General features: G+C 50.0%; 1 protein-coding gene across 4 annotated transcripts in view; it reads right to left on the minus strand.

Moving 5' to 3' along the window:
- Window positions 1-4,596: 4,596 nt before the first annotated feature.
- Window positions 4,597-20,605, minus strand: part of Specc1l (sperm antigen with calponin homology and coiled-coil domains 1-like) — a 105,682-nt gene continuing 89,673 nt past the window's right edge. For 2 of the 4 annotated variants that reach the window (XM_063279246.1, XM_063279247.1), the window contains exon 14: window positions 4,597-9,601. In XM_063279246.1, the coding sequence (XP_063135316.1) occupies window positions 9,293-9,601 (309 nt within the window). In that variant the 3' untranslated portion in view covers window positions 4,597-9,292. The remainder of the gene's footprint in view (window positions 9,602-20,605) is intronic. The other 2 variants (XM_006256339.5, NM_001039455.2) reach the window with 2 other exon arrangements.

Raw genomic sequence — 20,605 nt, forward strand, 5'->3', positions numbered from 1 at the left:
TGATGGGACCCGCAGCAAAGCACCCTTCTCCCCAACGTGGTCGCTTCAAGTCCACGCGTCCTGACCGCCTCCTCCAGCGCCACTCCCACCCCCACCCGAGTGCCCCCACCCATGAAGCCTTGGCGCCCCACCCCTCTCCGCTGGTTCCTCCACAAGGCATCAGGCTGCCTGTGCCACTCTGGTCCCTCAGCTAAGCTGCCCTGGTGCTGTTACTCCACAAGCTACTCCACACCCAACTGTAGGCCGGGGGTGGGGTGGGGGTGGGGGTGTCCTTCACAGTTCTTACATCTCTGATGCCTGTGAAACCGTGACTCCTCCCCCACACCCCTACTTCTCTGAACTACTGAGCGAGGAAGGAGTGCCACTGCCTCACAGTCTTAACTCGGACTCTCAGACTTCGGGGCCGGGACCCTCCTCCTCTCACGACCGCTGTACCGGAGGCGGAGGCGGCTGGACCCCGGAGTCTTCGTGGAATCTTGTCTCTGGAAGGATTTGCAGATCTCAATCTGTTCGCAGCAGGACAAGCCCTTCACACACCCAGGCATCAATGGCCAAGGCCTTTCTGGAGCCTTGTCTTCTGGAACCTCTTGGAACCCATGGTTCCTCTAGAGAAAAGTGTGTGGAGGGCTAGCTGAGGGCCAGGCTAGACCCCGGGAGTCCGCGATCGATCGGGATGGGAAAGAATATCTCTTTAGAAGTAGGTACATGGTGACTGCAGGCGCCCAGCCCTCCCTCGGAGGAGCCTTTGACTGGTGATTGTCACTTACCAGGTCTGCAGTCTCCCGGCTCATCCCTCCAAGGTCTGACCTTTTGTTTTCCATTTGACGAGCCCAGACCCTCTATGGGTCCTTCAGCATCTGTAGCGCGGAGGGTGTTGTGTGCGTGTTTGTGCGTCTATAGATCTGGTTAGAGCAGGGACCTTCGTGCAATTTGAATTAAACCTGAGACCCTCTGGAGGGAGCACGGGGCACTGCTATCTCAGCTTCTATCCCCCTGCTTAAGAAGCCTCTAACTATCGAGTAGGACCAGTTCCAAGGCCTCCCTGACACTGCTGTGTTTTGCCTTCTAGGGATGTCATTATTCTGCTTAGACACCTCTAAAACTTGCCCGGCAGCTAGTAGCATAGGGGTGAGGATGAGACACAACCAAGCTGCAGCCTGTTCTCAAACCGGACTCTGCACCCTCGCTTCTGAGTTCTCCTCATGGGGGAGCAATACCATGCTTCCCTGTCAGGCTCGTGTGGAATGACTATCCTGAAAATCTCCCTTGAAGGGGATATGGGAACTCATGAAGTAGAGGCCAGTTCTGGGGGTCCCTCCTGTTTTCTGATGCTTCTCTCTCAACCAATCCCAGGACCCAGCACCTTTCTCCCCTCCCCACCCCCCATAGAGCAGTGGTTCTCAACCTGTGGGTCCCAATCCCTTTAGCAAACCTCCATCTCCAGAAATATTTACATTATGATCCACACTAGCAGCGAATTGCCGCTACGAAGCAGCAATGCCTTTATGGTTGGGGGAGTCACTACAACATGAGGAACTCTATTAAATGGTCGCGCTGTTAGGGAGTTTGAGAACCACTGGGCCAGAGGGTCTTGCCTGGCTCAGGGAGTAAGGCCTCTTTCCAATCCTGGTCCTCAGGAAAACAAAGCCACTGGCCCTTGCTGTCGACCTTAGGTTGGTTCTGACAGGTAGCATCTCACCATAGAAACTGTGCCCTGTGGCCATGACAGTCAAAGCCTGCTTGGCATCAGCTCCGTAGGCCCACGTGTCTGTCATGAAGCTGTGCTGAGCCACAAGAAGGTGGCTCGGGCTTTCCCAGCTAATAAAGGTTCGCTTTGGTCTTGGCTGGGCTCCCTTCCCAGTTACGTGGGCTGAGACCAAACAGGAGCCTCCCTGAAAAGGCTTCAAAGGTAGAAGGTATAGGCCTGCTCCTAGTGTGGGTCCTGCCTGCCCCTAGACAGTGCACGTAGCCCTCAGAAGCCTGGTTTCTAGCTCTGCGTTTTGGTTTGTCTGTACAGCCTCAGGCAGTCTTTGAAGTTTACAGCTGCCCACCCTTACTCAGGTCCAGATCCCAACTCCTCAGCCCTAACCATGGGGCCAGCTGGGCTCTGTCATGTTCCAGAATTCCACGCTCAGACTACTCCCCCACCCTATCCCCAGCCCTTTGTTCCTGCCCAGGATGCACCTGTGTGGCCTCTGGCCCTCATTGTTCGCTCTAGGGCCAGCTGAGCCACATCGGGGAACAAGACACGCCAAGACTAGGACCATGGACCTAGTGGGCCCTGGGCCAAGTCCCCCAAGAACCTCAGGCCACCCTAAGTGTTCAATTTTCTTCCTGTGAGCAAGAGGCTCAATTCACCCTCAGAGGGACACCCTGAAAAGGCAAAATAATGCCAGAGCGAGCAGCCATGTCCAAAGGCTACTAGGGGCTGTGTGTACAAGTCCAAAGCACGCCAGATGGGAGGGCAATCCCTCCCAGCCTGTAACGTTATGGGAAAATACTCCATCCTACACCCACTTCTTCCCACTGGGGTGAGAGCAGCTAGCCAGTCGTCAACCTTGGAGCTAATCTGGTGTGGTAACGTAGACAGGAAAACAGCTGAGGTGTGTGCAGCTGTCTTGCTTGGCCCTATGGTAGAATGTGACAGCACTCTGCAGGTCCTTACACTAGGGTCCTCACCACCTCCAAGGATGGCCCTAAGCTTCCTCCTTGTGCTCCCCATCCTTGTGCTTCAGTCCTAGGACCCAGTATGGCTCCCTTGCATTAGAGGATGGCTGGCAGTGGGATCCTGCAGAAGTCAGAACAGTTCCAGCATATCCAAATGTTGGGGTCCATCTTGAGGAGGACCCTGAGGTCCAGCCCATGCAAAAACCGTATGCAGAGCACACATGCTCGCACCAAGAATCCTGAGATCGTGTTCTCCCTCTTTTTAGGACTCGCTTCCCAAATTGCAGAGGCCTTGCTACCCCTCCTCACACACATGGTACAGCAGACGCCCTTTAGGAACTTCTGTGTGGAAGACCAGTCTTCCCACCCTGCTGTGAGTAAACCACGCGCCTCTGACCCACTCTCATGCCAATTCATCCTCTAGAAGTGTGGCTTCCTCTCTGTCCCCACATGGCCTCCTGGGGGATCCAACCTGCTGCTGTCAGACTTCCACCAGAATAGTCACAGCAGTCCGGGACTCCGCCCTCACATGGTAGCCTGAGACTGTTCACATCTGACCACTTCCCACTGGAGGGATACAAACAATAAAGTTGCTGCCCACCCCTGGCTATCCTGAGACTTTGGGAAGTGCTAACTCTGTCAGGATGGGGAAGGAGCTGGCTATTGGGTGCCCTGACTCCCAGAGGTTATATAGGTCCAGGGGTCTGGGGAACGTTACCTTTCTTCCTAGGAATCTATTTTCCTTTACTGCTGCCTCTCACAGAAGCACTGAATGCCCTCCCCCAGCCCCTAATCAAGGTACAGGCAATAATAGGTTTATGATAAAGATGTGTCACCGTGGGGCTCCTGGCAGATAAACTAGGTTACACAGGAACCCCTGGGGGCCAGCATATGACACAGAGTGGGTAGGGTTGAGGAAAACCTCCTTTGAAGGGGCCCACGCTGTCTCGGGGACAGACCAGAGAGCCACAGGCAAGGTCAGCGCTCTTCTTGCCACACAGCAAGTTCGGTCTTGCTTAGGACACAGATCCAGTGTTCGGATACTGAGGAAGAGCTGGAGTACCCTCTGTCCAGCCTCTGCCATGACTGCTCCAAGAATTCATCGTAGGCACTTCACTCCAGGCTTGAGGTAGGGTCTCATGGGTTGGCCTGCAGTGTTGTTTTCACTGAGGCCATAGCTTGTGGGCACTCTGAGAACATATCCAAGCTCAGGCCAGCAGGGGTTTGGGCCTCCCTGGGACCCCCAGTCCTGGAGAGTAGCAGGCCCAGGTAACTCACCATGGATACCCGGAGTGCAGGTGGTAAGCCCACAGACATCTTTCTGCATGCCATACGTGCAAAGCTGAAAGACAGCACTGTCTAAGCTGATCGCACTGGATTTGAAAACACTGCGCACAAGAAGTACCAGTGAGTGGGGTACGGCTTAGGGTCACAGTACTTGTCTATCACTGAGTTTGAGCCCCAGCACTAAAAGGATGCACAGGGGGGAATTACTTATATAGCTGCCTCTAGGGAGAAATCCCCACCCCTATAATTTTACACACCCTGCCATCCATCTCTACGAAGTTAACATTTATAAAAAGAAAACACAATAAAAACCTTTGGGACATCCTGAGCGTATGTGTGGGCTCTGCTAGAGGCTTCACTCATGCAGAGACTGCTGTGGGAAATGCTGGCTCTAAGACGGGATCTTGAGACCTGCTGCAGTTAGCATGTGGTTTAAGGGCAGGCCGGAACCTCTAGGCTCGTCGGTTTCCTCCTCCCTCTGTGCAGACCTACCTGGGCACACATGGCAGGGTGCTGTAGCAGGTGGAAGACCTATGTCTTCCACTCCAATTCCACCGGAGGGCTGAGAGCTCTGATTTGTGTGAGGTCAGAGGGACAGCAGAGAGGGAAAACTAACTCGGAAATGAAATCATGACAATGGAATACATTCAAGAGTATTTACTAGAACAAAACGACAAAGTATCATTCATCAGCAGAAGCCATGACTGACAACAGTAGAAAGGTAACTGGCCCTTTTGTAGTGAAGCTTGTGCTTTAGGAAAGAGAGGCGAGCTTACATCTTGGAGCTTCCCAGGAAGCAGCCCTAGAATGAGAGAACCTCCAAGTATCACCTTCTTAGGGGACAGGGTCTCTCACATGCCAGGGCTGGCATCAAACACACCGTGTACCAACAGTAACACTGAACTCATGACCCTCCTGCCTCCGTTTCCCAAGTACTAGAATTACAGGTATGCATCACACTCAGTGTATGTGGTCGTGGGGGTCAACCAAGGGCCTCGTGCATGCACTGGAGACAGTCATTCTAACAACTCCCAAGTACTACTTTTAATAGCACATGGCTGTCTCCGAGCATGCCCAACAGTGCTCTTTAAGGGGCTATTGGAGGAGACAAAAAGCAACGGTCTGGAGACAGCTGGACACTTGTGGACCCTCACACAAACATGGGCAGCCTGACCCTGGCTGTGATGGGCACCAAGTGTGTGTGTGGTGGGGGGCGAGAGTCTCCTCCGGCCCATCATCAGGCCCTGCCTCTGGCCCCAGGCCTTGCAGAATAGAAATGTTTCCTCTGGTCCCAGGCCTTGCAGAATGTTATCTATATATGAAGATACAGCAGCAGCAGACTGACTCCAACTCTTTTCAGAAAACTCTGGTAATTTCTATGTTGGCATGAGGAACAGAAGTTGTGAACTGCAAGCCCAGGAAAGTCTCTTTAACAAGACAACCCTTTTTCATGATAATAAATAAAACCTGGCCTCAGATCAAATACCTCGGTGCACAGTGGATGGGCCTCAGTGAAGGCAGATATAGCAGAGGCTGGAAGCTCAGGAATGCAGTGGAGACTCACTTGGACAGTCAGTGGCCCTGACAGGAACTCATCAGCAGAACAAGAGCAAGAACAGAGTTAGGCCAAGGAGGACCAGAGAGGCACCGGGACAGGTGGATTAACAGGGGTCTTCTGGAATACTCTGCAGCATGAGCTGCCAGATTTGGACATGTAAGCAGGGTGGGACTGACCATCTGATGGCAACACATACAGACGCAGCCCACTTCCTAATAAGTACTTTCAAAATGCTTCCTTCTCTACGTTCCACAGATACGACAAATTCCCAGTCTGGAGCATGTTTGAATACAGAACCCCACTCAGTCCAGGTTTGGACTGGCGTGCCTCCTGGGAGACATTCCCACCATCCTGCTATTGAGGCTGTGAACCCATTTCTATTGATGGCCATTCTCTGCATGGTGTTTGCAGGTGACAAACAAGTGTATCCCAGAAGCAACAGGTCTTGACATTGTCCAAACAATGGCTTCTGTTGTCAGGCACATGAAATAAGGGCTTCCTATTCTTGAAAAGGGGCTGCTCAATTCCAGGCAGAAATCAACAGAACCGAGTTAAGGCCTTGGCTCATGGTGTGGGCCCCATAGCCCAGGCACAGCATGGAGCCACCTCTCCTAGAGTCCCCATCAACATGCAGGACACCCATGCAGGTGTAGGCTCAGCTGTCCTGGTGCAGGGCTAAGGCACTGTCTGAACTCCTGCCCTGGGGCAGCTATCAGTGTGACTTGAGTCTCTGGCCCCCTAAAGCACGTCCTCTTGTCCCTACTGCACGAATCCTCACTCTCACCATGCTAATGCCCACATTATGTTTTTATTTCTATGCTTACTAAAGCAATTAACTTTGGTACTAACAGAATAGGAGCTATTTCACCAATATTGCTTATAATAAAACAACAACTTTAATGAGAGACTCCGTGTGACCAGTCTTTTCCTTGGTGCTACAGGCTAGAGGCTGAGCACCTACTGGGTGTGCCACCTGCTTCTTGAGACTGACAAAAATCTGCTTGGTGGCCGTGTAGACTCAACTGGCTGTGGGCCTCTGCGCTGGCCTTTAACACTGCTAAGTTACCGCAGTGGTTAGGACGGTCCTCGCACGGAAGGGGTACTGACCCTCTTCTCTGATTCACTCCTAGAACCCAGGCCCACATGAAGGGACCAAGGCCAGCTCTGTCCCAGCACTGGGAATCCCACGGATGACAGTCAAGAAGTTCGATAGCTTTAGCTTTCACTGACCCGTGGCTCCCACAACTTAATCCCATTTCCCAGGATGAGCCAGGCACAAGCCTTTGTGTTTTTACACTCCAGGGCTAGTTAGAGCTAGACGGTCTCTGGAAGAAGGCCGGCGGTGTGCTGTGTTCTGATCCCGAGGACAGCCACGTCGAAGAGCCCTGGTCTGCAGTTCCAGTTCCAATGCAGAGGCCTAGAGCTGGGCACACTCCCTGCAGGGAGGCCCAGAGTCGCTGAAAGCTTTAGGGGTTCTAGCTAATGGTGTTGTCACTTGGTGACTGCAGAGGTCCCTAGCTGGTAGCAGCCATCCGGTGTGCTCAGGTTTCAAAGTACTTGTAGATGGCTGTGACATACAGCATTACGTTCTGCCAGTCCGGCCGTTCAGTGCGTGCCATTTCATTGATGTCCTGTGGAGAAGGAGCTTAATTAGGACTTGTTACCCTCACAAGCCACCCCAATGGGTTTTAGTCCCAGTAAGCAGCAGACAGCCTTTAGTCCAAGGCGTACTGCCTCTTCAGAGGACAGGCCTCCAGTAGCCGCTCTACTCCAGTGGCCCCGTGAGCATCTCCTTACTGAGTGTCACACTTCTGTCCCACTAGGGTCTCCTCTACCCCAGCCACAGCTTATCAAGTGGAAACTCTCCCCAGACTTCTAGGTTCTTTCTAGGCTGTTCTCTGGAGACACTTTAGGGCTCACAGCATCATGGTGTGTCGAGTTATAAAGACTTTCTTTTTTAGCTGCGTTGTGAAGAGAACAAGTGGCCTGTGGTGGAAATAGAGCGGCTCCCGCCCTTGGGGTCTCAGCACCTGTCACAAGGGCCTGTAGCAACTAAAGGGCAGGGCCAGGTAGTCTGAGAAGACCGTTCCACACTCGAGGAACCCAGAAATGCCACTGAGCACACGGGATGAGAAGGGCTGTCCTGAGCAAGTTAAGACAGCAAACAAGTCAGTTGGCTTGTGAACAAATCTTGACTATAAGCTTCTTGGTTAGGCTGAAATACCTAGCCTTTTTTTAATGAACACGTTGTACATGGTGTGCAATGTCCTACTACAATGTATCTGATCTCTTCCTACACAGCCAGATAAAGGCTAGCCTAAGCAAGCATGATTTTCTGAGTTTCGAAGACACACTATAGGTGAACACTGTCACGGTATAACTATTACTGTAAGTACTTCTTCCTGGCCCATGCAGTTGCTACAAGTCAAGGTAATGGGTACCTTTAGCTAAGGAGACAGACCTGGAGACCTGCAGGTCCCCTAGGATCCTAAGAATGTTCTGGTTCCACTGGATCCTTTCTTTTGTACATAGCCCTGAGCAGGAACAGGTCTGGGCACTGTCACTGTTACTCTAGCAAGTCCTTCTAGGTGCAGAAGCATCCTTCTGCATCTAGATGTGGTAGGCATGCAGAGGACAGCAAGAGCAGACAGATGTCTGTCTGTGAGCCCAGCAGGGACGGGGTAGAAGCCTAAGAAAGGCCCCCATTTCCACAACTTGGGTTTTGCATCATGAGCAACATTTTCAGCACCTTCTTATGGCCCCTGTGAGGAACTATGGGCAGTGCTGTCCACTTCCGGATAGCTTCTGGGCTCTTGACCCTCACCCTCTAGACCAGTGGTGACTCTTTCACACAGATCCTCATGTTGTGGTGACCCCAACCATAAAATTATTTTCATTGCTGCTTCATAACTGTAATTTTGTTACCGTTATAAATCATAATGCAAATAACTGTGCTTTCCAATGGTCTTAGGCGACCCAACTGAAATGGTCATTCGACCCCCCAGAGGAGTCTCGATCCACAGGCTGAGCCACTACTGCTGCAGACTGACAGAGGGCACACAGCACAGCCCTGTGACACTTTCCCTGAACCTACAGACTCTGCTCATGAACAGACAACCATGAAGAGCAGCTCCATATAAGGTTGCTGGGACTGGGGTCCAAAGCTGCTTATTCCTTTGGATAATTCCTCAAGAGAATCATTTGGTACAGCACTGAGATCCTGTGAGTGTTCACATCCTCAGTCCAGTCCAGCCATGACCACTTTTCCTAGGCACTCACTGTCAGCAAAACCTCAGTGAGGGGCTTACCAGAGTGGATTTGATTCCAACACTTTCAGCTGCCTGGAAAGCCAAGGTGAAGTTCCTTTTCTGTAAGAGAGATCATGTCAGTGGGGTGTGTGGAAAGCGGAAGATCATGCAGGGCAGACCCTAGCCCTCAGGGCCTTGGCTCTCCTCTGCAGCCAGCTCCAGCACTACTTACTGTTTTCCCACTCTGAAAGCTGCAGACAGCTATCCAGAGACCATTCTCCCCTGTGCAGGGTCCCTACAGGGCTTGGGCCACCATAAAAGAAAGCAGGGGCCTGAAGGACCTTTAGAGTGGGGTACCCTGAACCATAGCTTGGATACAAGACTGTCATTGCTGAGTTCCATGGTGTACTACGATAGGCTGTGAACAGAAGTGCTGGTCCTGAGGTGACAGGAGGCTGCCTAGGCTAGCTGGACTGCCCTGACCAATCATGTCACTATTATCTTTCTTTGGGACTTCTTAAAGCCCTTGAGGCTAAATATTGCCAACCAAAGAGAGCCAACTACTCCCACTAGGAATGCTGTTACAGGGGCGATAGGTGGACCCGGGACTGGCTGGCTGAAGTATAAACAAGGAATCCAGGGGAATGAGCCAGGACAGGCTACTGTGAGGCAAGGCTGGAACGAGTGGCCCACCGACAAGGCACCATCCCTGGTTTCGGCTCACCTTCTCTTGGCTGTTCAGCTCTTGATATGGTATGTGGGCTGGGAGATAGGTGTGAAGAAGTGCGCAGAAAGCCAGCCCATCGTTCCAGCTGCTGCTGAAGTTTGTGATGTCGATATTCTGAGGGAAAGGAAAAAACGGGATGAAGTGTGATTTCTCAGTTCTCAAGAAGGTAGGACACTGACCCCCCAACCCCTATCCCATCCCATGACCTCACTCTAGAGGAACCAGAGTGTGCTATGGGCCATGCTCAGTGCTTACCCTGTGACCGTCACTAGGTCTTTTATGGGTTGCCCATCCCACCCATCGATCTACCCATCAGTTCTGTGTTCCTGTGTAGTAAGGCCTGGGCCTCAGACATAATCTATAAGCTGCTTCACACATGGCCTGCTGTGGTAACAACACAGACTGCCAGATGTGAGCGATGACCAGTGAGCTTCCTTTTTTTTTCTTTCTTTTCTTTTCTTTCTTTCTTTCTTTTTTTTTTTTTTTTTTTATTAACTTGAGTATTTCTTATTTACATTTCGAATGTTATTCCCTTTCCCGGTTTCCGGGCCAACATCCCCCTAGCCCCTCCCCCTCCTCCCCCCATTGCCGCCCTCCCCCCAACAGTCTAGTTCACTGGGGGTTCAGTCTTAGCAGGACCCAGGGCTTCCCCTTCCACTGGTGCTCTTACTAGGATATTCATTGCTACCTATGAGGTCAGAGCCCAGGGTCAGTCCATGTATAGTCTTTGGGTAGTGAGCTTCCTCTTGTTTATTAAAGCACTGAAAAGGTCTTTAAGCTAGGCAATGTAGCACACACTTGTAATCCTGATACTCAGGTAGACTGAGTTCAAAGTCAGCTTGGGATATACAGCCACTTTAAGACTCTGTGGCAAACACCAGCCACACTACTAAGGAGACTCTCCTATCTGCCTGCAAGTAGTGTAAGGAGCTGCACGGATTTGGCTTTGGTGAACAGTCAACATGAGAGTGGGCATTTTTGATAACACTGCTGCCTTTGACCACGGTCCAGTCAGATACCCCTCACTCATGTTCCTCTAAGGAACTTCAATAAACTCCCTGGTCCGCTTAAGGGAGGGGTACAGTAACAACAACATCTCCATCCTTCTAGCCACTGCATCTCAGAGGTAGGCATGCACAGGGACTGACGTGCACACTAATGGTGTAAAGCACCCCAAAGCCATCAGGCCTTGGCACACACGACATGAAGACTCCCCCACTCCTCATTTCACATCTTAGTTTATCACATGCCACCTTCAAGTGCACTGAGTCAACCTCGTGAGGCAACAAAGTCCAATCTCACTGTGAGGCAAACCACGCAGCCTCTGAAATCCATCCACGAATGAGAGAAGTCCCCAGGTAACACCAACACCTCCACAGCTATGTGAGCTACAGTTTCACAGCTGGCAAAGCACTTCATCACTCTCACTTCTTTTATAAAAGGACAGGTACTTTTTAAAAACACTGGAGACCAAGTTCTGAGCTGAGAGGCTGTCCCATGCTGGCCAGTGTCTAACTGAGTTACATGGTCTCTTCATGGAGCAGTTACAGGGCCAAGCTCTCTCTCATCAGCTACAGCACCAAGTGCATTTTCTTGCCCCTGACAGTGTGCACAGAACACTGCCCTCTGGCAGCACCTTCATCAAGCACACCTTTAAGTGTAGCGGCTCTAACAGCAATGGGTAACCTGACTACCTGTTGTTTTCCACCTCTGCAGCTGACTTCAACCATTATAAACTTGTTTGGAGAAGGACAGCAATCTGACCAGACCTGGAAGAATGGGAGGAGTAAGTTGGTGGTGGCCAAAGTGCCTTGAATAGCAACTGAAGGGTGCTCCCACCCCATGGTATCTTTCTTCCCCAAATGCCTGGGTCTCATTAGAAGCCTCTGTCTTGGTACCATACTGACCATTTTTCTGTTCTGGCCATTTTCCTCCTCCCCTTCCCACAGTCTCTGCTCCGGTAATAGCTACTATCCCAAAGGGGTTTCTGATGATATTCTAGTCACCTTGAAATAAACGATGGGTAACAGCTGCCTACAGAAGACACCCCCCTCCTAGACATAGATGTCCACGAGCGTAGACACACACTCTTGTGCAGTTGCCTCTCTTGTCTCTTTTCCCGTCTGACTCTTAGCAGACATCGAGGGTGGCCAGCTCCATTGGAGATGAAACACCAACCCAGGGTTCTGGGCAGCAGAAGAGGTCACAGGAACTGGAACTTTTGTCTCAAATACCACAAAAAGAAGCATCTAAGTCCTCCTTAGCTAGAGTTTTCTATTACTGTCATTTTTGCAGCGCTGGGCTGGGGGTCCCCACAAATGCTAGGCCATGCTCTACCACTGGGCAGCTCACCCTGGAGCAGTCTTAAAAGAGGGCGATAGCTTGAGGGTGAGTCCTCACTGCTGCATAGCTTGCCTACATGGTCTGTAAGACAATGAATGGGCAGGCCTGATAAACCGCATGGTGTACAAGGTCCAGTACGAGACGAAAATGAAAGGTCTTTTGTTTATAGAATGCCAAGGGGGAAAGTCTGCTAATGGGACTAAAGTGAAAAGAGGAAAAAAAGAAAAGAAAAGTCCTTTCCATGCTTCCAGGATTTGCATCTAAGTGACTGACGCAGAAGCTGAGGCACAGGCCTCATACAGACAACAGGGCAGGAAGTGTCTCAGTGACACTCAGTCCAGTGCTTGCAGACCAGTGGCAGTATCTCACTCGAGGTCACCGACTGCTGGAGAAAGACAAACCTCTTCTTCCTGTGTCGGTGCCCTCTTTTGCTCCTGAGGACACAGCAGTTCTCACAGGGTTGTGGACGTGCCTGGCTTCACTGTGCCTCACAGCAGAAACTCTTGCACCCCAGCTGACTGGCCAAGGCTGGCTTCCTTCAGACAAACCCCACCCTGCTGGGGGAAAAGCTGCTGGTGCCTCTTTACCCTGTTCCTCCCCTCAAAATAGACACAGGATATGGTTCCTGGATGGACCAGGGGTCCTGGGGTTTCAGGTGAGAGGCGCTTTTGATAGTTGATGATAACATTTCAGATCAAAATAAAGCCCAAACGCAGACAAGCTGGCTGGGTCTTGAGCTCCTATTCCCGCTCAGTGGGGAGGGATGCTAGGTCTGGACACAGGGGTGCTCCTTAGGAAGTGGGAAAAGTCCACAAGCCTGAGAGAGCAGGTCTACTGCCTCCAACCACTATCACTGTTTGTAATGGTCAGGGCTACAAAGGTCTGCAGACACTAGGCTTGCTGGCAAAGGGAAAACAAAAAGCTCAGTGCTAGAAACAGAAGAGGGGAAGACCCCACCCACGTGTGCACATGTGAAGCTCTTCATGCCCTGGTTAGAAGCCCAGTGGTACCATGACAGGATGGTAAGCAGCTTGGAGAAGAAACACACTGAATAATAAAACATCATACCAAGTTACCAGAGAAACAGCTTTTCCCTTCATCACCCAGGTCCAACGGCTCCGCCCTGCACATGCCACCATCTGTCCCGTAGCAGGACGGAAAGTAGGCTCTAGGTCAGTGGGATGGGTAGGAAATCCTGGGGCCTTCACCAAGTCTGTTGCCACCAGAACCAACCTCTCACTCTGTCTTTCAGAGTCTGGATGACCGAGTGCAGCAGGTGCAGTCTGATGTTGTCTTTGCAAGCGCAAACCTGAGCATCCCTCTCAGGTCAACAGCCAAGCCAGCCAGACTTGTCTGGGAACCACTGCCCTATACAGTCCTGTTGTCATTTCACCTGCCCACGATGGCCAAACGCAACGGCAATCTGCGGTTTTCTTGGCACCTGGGTGGTATAAACTTAAACTGTCTGTGACTCAGAAAAACCCAAGTCAATACCACTGTGTGAGGCTTGTAGATGGGGGAGGGCCAGGCCTCACTTCCTGAACACGTAACTGAGAGCAGCTGTCCCAGGCGTCAGAGAAGGAGACATGTAACTGTCAGTCCACTCTGATGACCGACTGCTAAGCCTTTAGGAGACACCTGGAGAGCCTGAGTGTCTACTCACTACAAAGAAGCAGGTGCTAGCAGACCCAGTCTATCACCATTTGTGTCAAAACAGCAAGATGAGTATGGCCTCCTCAAGTGGACCTGTTGTCTAAAATAAGGCTTATCATAGAAACATTAAGGAAAAAAAGACACACAGTGAATGGGCAGGGAAAAAGGAATGAATCTGGGAGGGTGTGTGTGTGTGTGTGTGTGTGTGTGTGTGTGTGTGTGTGTGTGTGTGTGTAGGGGTTATGATCAAAACACACTGTATAAAAGTCTCAAAGAACTAAACAAACAGAAAGTAAAGGGGACCAGACAACCTGAGGAGACAGTGATGGCCTCAGGTCTGCACTGAAACACGAGCTTACATGTGAGGCAGCACGTGGCCCTGGGAATTGAAGCTGCTGACTGACATGAGAAGGAGGGGTGTGGGATACGGCTGTACCTTCTGAGGATCATTTGCCCATTCAATGGATCCTCACCTGAGGCCAGGCCCTTGAGTCAGGCCTTGGTACTCAGGAGTAAAACAGAAGCCCACATGGGGACCTGACGCAGTCCAGGGCCAACAGAAGGCTGCCAAGTGAAGTGTGGTTGAATGGACTCAGAAGAGTCAACGGGACCTGGCAGGCTGGGGCTGCTGACTGTAGAGGTCTGTGGTAGCAGAAAAAGGGAGTTAGGCTACAGATGGACTTGGTAACAGGTTAAATACATGAAGGGTAAGTGCATGTCGTGCCAAGGATAGCCCTTAGCTTCTCTTGGCAGAACCAAACACCTGTACTGACCTTCACAGAAGCAGGGCTCCCTGGAAACAGGGCTTAAACATACAAGGAGTCACATTTTGGGTGCATTAACTTTAAGGTACTTTGTAAATAGGCAGAACAGGCATGGGAGCACTGATACATGGGTGCAGGGGTCATGAGAGAAAATTCAGTGAAAGAGTAAAACTATCGGTGTCCTCAGTAGACTCACCCAGGAGACACAGTAGGGCAGTAAGGGGAAAGGAGACCTTGGAGCTCTCCGAAGCAGTGGCCACGCTGATAAAAAAAAGCATTAATGGGGCATGAAGAGGACCAAAGAACTGAAGAGGAACTTGCACGCAGAGGAAGAGAGTGTTGGAGAGATAAGGGCTGTGGCGCAGCTCCGTGGTAGGAACTTTCCTATCATTGCTGAGGGCCTGGGTGTAATCCCCAGCACCACGTAAGTGAATGGAAATGCACAGCCGAGAAGACAGCAAGGCAGTAGTGGGGCTCAGAGGCCAAGGGGACGGAAACCTCTAACTTACAGTGAGAATGGCCACTTGCAAATCAAACACAGCAGAGGCCTCTAACCTGTAACAGTGCGACCCGCCAGGCACCTTCTCACAAAGATCTACAGTGACAGCTCTAGCTTTTAAAAAGTAGCCTTTGGTGTACAAGGCAGACCCTGATCTTCCAGGGCTGTCCACAGCGACGTCTCTATACTGTAGATTAAGGAGGGTTACAGGCTGAGGATATCACTTCTCAGTTCCTACAGGACAGCCGATGTCTCGGCCAGCCAATCCCATGTATGTATGTATGTGGAGGGTGGCCTGAAGCCAATCTCATGTATGTGGAGGGAGGCCTGAGGACAACTTGCTACAGTTGTCTCTCTCACCGTGTGAGTTATAGGATCCGAATTAGGTCCTCAGGCTTGGCAGCAAAAACTTCTACCCACTGAGCCATCTCATCATCCCCAAAGATAAAATAAATCTTAAAAAAAGAAAAGAAGTATCTTGGGGTTGGGGATTTAGCTCAGTGGTAGAGCGCTTGCCTAGCAAGCACAAGGCCCTGGGTTCGGTCCCCAGCTCCGAAAAAAAGAAAAGAAGTATCTTAAAGAAACAACAACACAGCAGCAGAGGTTGGGCAGAGTGGCATGTGCCTGCATTCCAGCATTCTATGGCTGAGGCAGGAAGATGCTGGGTGTGGGGCTAGCCTGGGCAACATAGTGAGCATCTGTTTTGTAAGCAAACAAACCAAGAGGGAACTAAGAAATATACTAGTAGTTATAGTTCCAGTTTTCATTCTGAATTCATACTTCGCACTTAGCTTCTCCATCAGTATTGGGCTTTTCAGCTTGGCAAGTCAGTTAGTTCTGTGTCTGGAGCAGGACGCAGAGACAAGATGTGTGATGTATATGAACACAGGAGTGCGAGAAAGGCCCAATGAGAGCTCACACAGGAAGCCCAGGCAGGAGGAACCAGGAAAGGCAAACCTGGGATACATAATTAAACTATGTCTTTATATAGTCACACTCACTTTCATCTAGGAAATGTCTACAATGTGAATAGAAAATACCTTTTCTTTGCTTACATGTGATATCATCTGTGACACTCACCTTGGAGGGCCTGGAGCAGAGAAGCCCAGGGGATGATCCTAGGGGAAGGCCTCAGTAGGCATCAGATGGGCCTGTCTTCTTTAAATGCACTGGGAGTTTAGGGGTAGGATATGAAAGCCAAGGCATACATACATCTTCCTATGTATTTAAAGTGACACAGAACACTGAAGAGTGGAGACTAGGACGATGGCCTGGTTAGTGAAGTGCTTGCTGTGTGGACATGAAGCCTGATGCAAAGGTCCTAGCACCCACCCACTGCTGGGCAGTGTGGCGCATCTGTGATGCCAGCACTGGGGAGACAGAGGGAAGGGTCCTGGAGGCTTGCTAACCAGGCAGGCAGTCTAACCTAACTGTTGAGTTCCTGGTTCAGTGAGAGGCATGTTTCAAAAAAAGATATGGTGGAAAGCAATTGAAGAAGATACCTGGCATGGACCTCTGGCCTCCATATGCACATGCACACAGGTACAGGCAAATAGGCAACCCCGCACCCCTGCACACACATCAAAAATGTTTGAATTTGTCTAAAATTTAATTAAGGACCACAGAATACACCCATGAAGACCACATGATCTTTAAAAAGCTATTAAAGGTCGGATCTATTTAAGGACATGCCATTTTAAGGGCATCTGGCAAGAAGCCAGAGGGCATGATTCATCATCTTTCATCCTCTCCTTCCGTAGGCCCCTGCTATGGAAAGCAGAACTGCAGACCACCGTGGTACAGCCATCGTCATTAAGAACCAGTTTTGTGATGTAAAGTGGAAAAAAAAAAAAAAAAAAAAACAAATAACCGAGAAGTAGAGCAGGAGCAGGAAGAAGTCACTCTAGTGCCCGCCTGCCTTCAGGCCAGAGGCAGGCTTGTGTACTGTCCCCTTCAGGCCAGAGGCAGGCTTGTGTACTGTCCCCTTCAGGCCAGAGGCAGGCTTGTGTACTGTCCCCTTCAGGCCAGAGGCAGGCTTGTGCACTGTCCCTTCAGTTATAAAAAACAGTGAAAATAACCTCCTTTTAATCCGTCCCAGAACTGTTAAAAGAAGGACCGGGGGAGAGATGTGGGAGTCTTGTGCTACTATGCCCGCTATGCCCTTTCCTTCCTGAAACTCAGCCAAGCTGTTGTAAGGTAGGGGAAAGAAGATCCACCATGAAGTCCAGATGCTGGGACCGCTGTCACAGTTTGAGTATAAACTGTCCCCCAGGCTTGCTTTTAACAGTTGCCTCCCAGGTAGTGGCACTACCTGTGGGCCATTGGGAGTGTGGACTTGAGGTACATTCCCCCTGGCGCTTCTTCTTGTATTCCTCATCACCAGGAGTAAATAGCCCTCTCTACTACACAGTGCAGCTGCTTCATGTTCTGCTCAGACACATGGGGCTAAACAGCCAAGAAACCATTAGCAAACATAAAGCTTCCCTCCTGAAGTTCCTGTCAGGCAGCCATGGCAGAGCCGGGGAGCCTCCAAAGGCAGGGCTGCTGTCCTCCTGGAGACCCTTAACCCCACTGCACACCACAATCATTGGCCAAGGTTTCCTCTCCCTGGATCATCGCTTTCTTTAAACCTTTTCTTTAGGTGATGTGAGGGAGGACCAAGAGCAGGTAGAAAGTGCATTGGACAGGACTGTCCAGAACATGGTCACAGGGACACACCCTAGAAGCTGGGAAATCAAGGAACACAATTAAGAACATTTGTGTAGAGAGGTTTTATGTTGATGAGCTGGTGTCTGCTGGACTGAGAGGCTCGGCGTTGGAAAAGAATAAGTGTAACACAATGAGTAGCAATGGTCCCCCAGAGGACGGACATTCCTACTGCGCCACACAGCTTCTCAGCCAAGGCTCTGCCAGGCGTGACTGGGAACCACATCTGCCCTCCAGATCTACCCAGCAGTTCACAAGAGACGGCAGCACTGGAGCACCGAGAAGAACATACACCATGGGATACACCCATAAGCTCCTCTTCTGTAAGTAAACCCGACAAAAAAGGAAGGAGTTTATTGACAGACTTTTAATATAATGTGGAACCTTATTTGCATCTTAATTTAAGCAAGTCAATAGTACAGTCTGAGCTACAATGAGACTGAATGGCTGGACTTGGCGTTAGGGGTTGGACGTCCTACGCAGATGACGTAGGGTGGGGGTACACGAGAAAGTCTCATTCCCGTGACAAACAAACTCACATTTGATCTAGAAAGAAAACCTGCCTACCTGCCCAAATGCACACGGACAGGAAGTGTGACGTGTTCCCCAAAGACGACACTCAGGTGGCCAGTACACCTGTGAACAAGTGTTCAATACCACCTACTGCTCGGAGGACACAACTCGAGGCCACCGCAAGATGCCACTTCAAAAACAGCAGTGGGAAATAAGCTAGGGGCGCCGTTCAGTGGTAGGCTCTATACTTATACGTGCAAAGCCCTGTCCACCACCATGTACCCCCAAAATGACAAGCACTGAAGCCACCAAGGAGGAGACTCACAAGTCTTCAGCCGGCTACCATGGCCACCATGTGACTGGCAATTGTACTCCCATGGCTTACAGGAACTGAACGCAGATGTTCATATAAACAAATGAACAGCAACCATCAAAGAGGCGTTCCTCACAGTGGCCCCCAAAGGGAGACACTCCACACGCCCACCAGTGGGGAAAGAAAATGCCGTCTTTCTGTGCAACAGAATATTTGTCAGTCATAGAGAGGAAAGGGGTACTGGCACATTACAACATGAATGAATCCTGAAACTAAGTGAAACACTTAAAAAGTACATTAGTGGTTGCCAGGTACCAGAAGAGAGGAAAGGAGAGTGATAACTTCCTATATGGAAGATTCCCACTGGCAACTGATGGAAAGTTCTGGAACCAGGCAGTGTGATCCATGTACAGCACTGGAAAGGTTATTATACCATATAATTAATATATATGTATATATATATATATATATATATATATATATATATATATATATATATTTTAAACGGGTAAAAGGTAAATTTTATTATGTTTTTACCACAGTGTTTTAAAACCAGGAGACATCGGCAGTGTTTTCTACCCAGGTCTTCTACATGCCAGGCAGAGCTCAGTAGCAAGTAAGTTCTTTTGGAGTATTTACTAAAAGGTTACATAGCCTGACTGTACTTGATTCTTGAAAGACATTTATGGGAATATATTATGGCCCAGCCTTAAAAAAATTACTTCTTTTTTTTTTTTCTTTTTTTTTTTTCGGAGCTGGGGACCGAACCCAGGGCCTTGCGCTTCCTAGGTAAGCGCTCTACCACTGAGCTAAATCCCCAGCCCCCAAAAAAAAAAATTACTTCTTAAAAACAGCAAAGCACTATGGGGTAAGTGTCAGCATCCCAGTGGCTTTCTTCACCACTAGGAGACTGAACATTCCTAGTTCCTCCAAAGAAACTGGTATAACTGGTATGCCACCCCCATGAACAGCTTCTTCAAACCAATGCCAACACCAACACGCCCCCAACTGGCTCAATGCTCCAAGAATGCCACCAAGACATGGCCTCAAATATATTGAATCATCACAAAAAATAAGAGGTAAGTTTGGAGGGGCTGTTAATGGCTTTCTAACTTTTTTTTTCCAGTCAAATTACCCTATTTTGAGGGGATAGTTCAGTGCAGGTCAGGGCAAATGTCACTGTAAGAAAGAAGGATCTGTCTTTTCCTGCCCAGAACCCCTTCCGTCGGGGAGTAACGTTTTAATGGAAGAGCACCGAAGACTGGCAGTGCCTGCCTCCTGAGAGCCCAGGAGAGTCTAGCTACAAAGTTTAGCCCTGTGCCTGGCCAAAGCTGGTGGTGGGGTTGCTGTCCATTAATGAACTAAGGGCAAGTTGTGAGCATTTTTATTAGCAGCTTAAGAATTAGTTTTGTCTTTCTTAATTAACATTTCCACAAATCTGCGATTTCCACAGACTTAGTTTTGTTTTGGCAGGGTTATTACTCACCAAGATAAAATTCTGACTTCCAAGGGAGGAACTTACAGTGGCCTTCCAACCTCTGCCCTGGAGTGTGTTCTGGGAAGGGCTTGGCAAAGCAAGATGGGAGGCTGCTGGTACGGAGGTCATTGTCTATCCCAACCTCCTAAGAGAACGGGCAGCATGTTTGAGGGGAAGATTAAGCATTCCAAAACATCTCTGTTGGCCTTTTTCACTACATTCTTAGGGGGTGTCATCAATTTTGTGTTCAGGGTCTGAAAGTGTGGGGTGTGAACCTCAGCAAAGCATCTTAGGCAACCAACATGGAAACCTTGTTCAAACACATTCTTCAAGGAGACCCTCTGATTCCTGCTAGAACTCTGCTGAAGCGATGCAGCTCCTCAGCGGCTACGACTCTATTTCACGTCAAGGTGAGTCACAGGGGCATGAAATCACATTCTCAGTAGAGTGTGACTGAAAAAGGGCGAGTGAGGTCAGAGCATCCCAAGTCCCAGCCTACTGTGGGTGGGGCCTCTATGTTGGCCACTCTGCGCTAGCTACAAGAGCTCACACACATGGTTTTTCACTCTTGTGACTGAGCCTTGCCTTCCTCACAAGCAGGAGGAAACAATGACCACGTGTGAGAATCAACAGGAGGTTGGTAAAGTGACTAGACCCTCTTGTTGGAGCTGGGCATACAAAGCCTTATCCTGCCTTTCCTGCTCTTGTCCACAAGACAGTGTTGATTCAAACAAAAACATAGATATAAAACACTGCTTCCCCATCCTCAGGAGAGGTCTCTGGGTACCAAGACAGCCACAATAATTTCTCTTCTCTAGACATGCCTGGAGATGAAGAAAGCCTCTATCAT

The sequence above is a fragment of the Rattus norvegicus genome, chromosome 20 (assembly GCF_036323735.1).
Source record: "Rattus norvegicus strain BN/NHsdMcwi chromosome 20, GRCr8, whole genome shotgun sequence".
Taxonomy (NCBI): Eukaryota; Metazoa; Chordata; class Mammalia; order Rodentia; family Muridae; genus Rattus; species Rattus norvegicus.